Below are 2,492 nucleotides of genomic sequence, written 5' to 3' on the forward strand. Positions count from 1 at the left end.
TTGACAGAGGTTTGGTCTGGCAGAGGTTTGGTTATCACAGCATCTGAAAGTCGACGCACAGAGACGCTCGTTCGCATCGCAGTTTCCAAAGTAGTTGACATTCTGTTCTGCAGCCATTTGCTCATAGTTAAAAAGCAAAATGCTGCCGCAACGGAGGTCACATCAATTCCATTTCCCCCATGTGGCTTTTCATATAACGAATCGACATAATTTAAATGTATTGAAACATTTAATAGAGAAGCTTTGAAAAGCAGTCATTATCACAAATTACTTGATCAACTTTGCGTCTTTCCTCCGATATTCAGTCTTTACCTATGAGGTAGAAGTTCTCCACCACCACCATCTCCTGCAGCGTTGTGTCGGTCTGGTCGGCCAACACACTGTGCAGGCCCTGCGAGAGCCACGGGTTGACTGGTGGGCTGCTGGGGACGGGGTTTCCCAGGACGGACGGGGGCACCGCCACGAGCCGAGGGAGCAGAGGACGCTCAAGACCGAGGCACAAGTTGACCGTCTGAAACATCCTCTCCTGGTTAGGGAGATACTTGGGTGCTGAGGAGACATAGAACAGTTGAGATGGAAGAGTAGAAGACATCAGAGACAGACTAAGACTGTCTAATGTGAGTCCTATGTCTTACCTGTCATGGTGAACTTCTCCAGTGTTCTGCTCTCCAGGAGATGCTCCAGTGGTGCAGAGGGGAAGTGGCCCAGGAGACAAAGATAGTATACAGCTTTTAGCAACTCAAATCCAGACATCTTGGGCAGATAGGAATCCAGAACCTGGGTCAGACCCTCCAGGAACCTGGAGCAGGATGATGAAACCCAACAAAGACATAAATCCTGGAAATCAATAGTCATGTGCGTTAATAATATTACATGACTGGCTGGCGTACGAGTCAAATCAGACGGCGGAAGACATGCGAGTAACCTACTGCTGTCTTTGCTGCTGCAGATCATAGTTCAGAGAGGAGTACACCTTGAGGACACAGAGGAGGTCTTTCAGTGTCACAGTGTCAGGATTGGCGATGACCTTCTTTGTAAACGCCTCCATTAAGGCGACGGGACAGAAGGTGAAATTCTCAAACATGGACAGGAAGAGGATCACCTGAACGAGGAGGAAACACTTAGGATGTGACAATATAAAAAAATAAAACAACTGCTTATTGATAGATTTGAGAGTAAACATTTCACAAAAGGAGTAAGGAAACAGTTTGTTGCAGCACCTGATTTTTGGTCCATATTTCTATCATAGAGGCGACATATTCTGAAATGCTAGTGAGCAGATCTATATTTCTGTAGTGCAGCTCCCTACAGGACCGCAGGACAGAATACAATCTGTTGAAGGGGATTCCATGGATGTTTTCTACCAGAGAGGACAGAGTAGGTTATGAAAACTATTTTCAGTACAAGATAATATTCCAGGCGCTTTCAATTGAATTTCACGACTCTGCAAAATGAGACCATAATTCAACGCTCTCATCTTATGGAAAAAGGTTTCTACCTATAATCATTTTACTGCAGACATCCAGCAGTGGTTTGGAGTAGAAGTCCATCGTGGCCATAGTGGTGATCATGTAGTGGGTGTTGGGACAGCTGAACTGGTCTGTCATTGAGAGAGCCTTTCCCTGGAGAAGTCCGTGGAGAGAATAAGTGTCAACATATAATGGATTCAGTTACAGGTCAAATAAAACACTAAACCTTTACGAGAGAATACTGAGCAGGCAGCACAACAACTGGCAATAAATAACTAAAAACAAGATAGGAATACAACATTTGGTCAAAACCAAGATTTATAAACCAACCTCAAGTTTCCGTTTGAGGGCCAGTGGGGCATCTTTCCCCAACAGACGCATCAGGGTCTGAAGAGCGATTACATTCTTGATCCCAGGGAGACGGGCCTCAACTACCAACCTAAGACAAAGCCACAGTAAACTTCAATGTAAACTGATCTGAAAAATAAGTGGTAACTAAAACTCTATATAATCATTCAAAAATAATAGCCCCAATTTGATCTCATTATGTGTGGAGATCTCTGAGGATGGAAGGTTGCCATTATGGACAAAGCAGATACATTTTCTTATAATCCTGACCTCATGCCTGCCTTAAGTGCACCGACGTTGGTGCTGCCCTCCATATTTTCCAGACTGGCAGCCAGGATGGACAGGCCCTTTTCATCGAAGTCGTTCAGATTCTCCTGTTCTTGGACAATGAAATGTATTTGGATGCACACAAAACTAAAATAATCCCAATATGAAAACATTTATGTTTGCTGCTCGAAAATCTATCGCTGCCTACCTGACAGGTTCGAAGGAAAGTCTGGACCACACGGCTTCCTTGGGGAACACCCAGTTTGACGATGGCCAGGAGAGAATACGCCAGTTTATCGTTGCGCATGTGCCCCACTCTCATCATGGCCGTTTGCAGAAGCTTGTCAAATGCAGGGTGCTCAAACATCAGCTGCAGCTCAGAGCGCCTCTGCTCATTTGACATCTTCT

General features: G+C 45.0%; 1 protein-coding gene across 1 annotated transcript in view; it reads right to left on the bottom strand.

Annotated features, from left to right (window-relative positions):
* Nucleotides 1-2,482, bottom strand: part of LOC137783400 (FAST kinase domain-containing protein 2, mitochondrial-like) — a 5,739-nt gene extending 3,257 nt beyond the window's left edge. The window contains exons 1-9 of the mRNA XM_068573283.1: nt 2,293-2,482; nt 2,088-2,191; nt 1,800-1,908; nt 1,499-1,622; nt 1,221-1,360; nt 930-1,102; nt 636-799; nt 313-549; nt 1-43 (exon numbers count right to left, since the gene is read on the bottom strand). The exon at nt 1-43 is cut by the window's left edge and continues 54 nt beyond it. Coding sequence (XP_068429384.1) covers nt 1-43; nt 313-549; nt 636-799; nt 930-1,102; nt 1,221-1,360; nt 1,499-1,622; nt 1,800-1,908; nt 2,088-2,191; nt 2,293-2,451 — 1,253 coding nt within the window. The 5' untranslated portion in view covers nt 2,452-2,482. The remainder of the gene's footprint in view (nt 44-312; nt 550-635; nt 800-929; nt 1,103-1,220; nt 1,361-1,498; nt 1,623-1,799; nt 1,909-2,087; nt 2,192-2,292) is intronic.
* Between the last annotated feature and the right edge of the window lie 10 nt (nt 2,483-2,492).

The sequence above is a fragment of the Clinocottus analis genome, unplaced genomic scaffold (genome assembly GCF_023055335.1).
Source record: "Clinocottus analis isolate CAN_PGR_092001 unplaced genomic scaffold, fCliAna1.0.p SCAF_128, whole genome shotgun sequence".
Lineage (NCBI taxonomy): Eukaryota > Metazoa > Chordata > Actinopteri > Perciformes > Cottidae > Clinocottus > Clinocottus analis.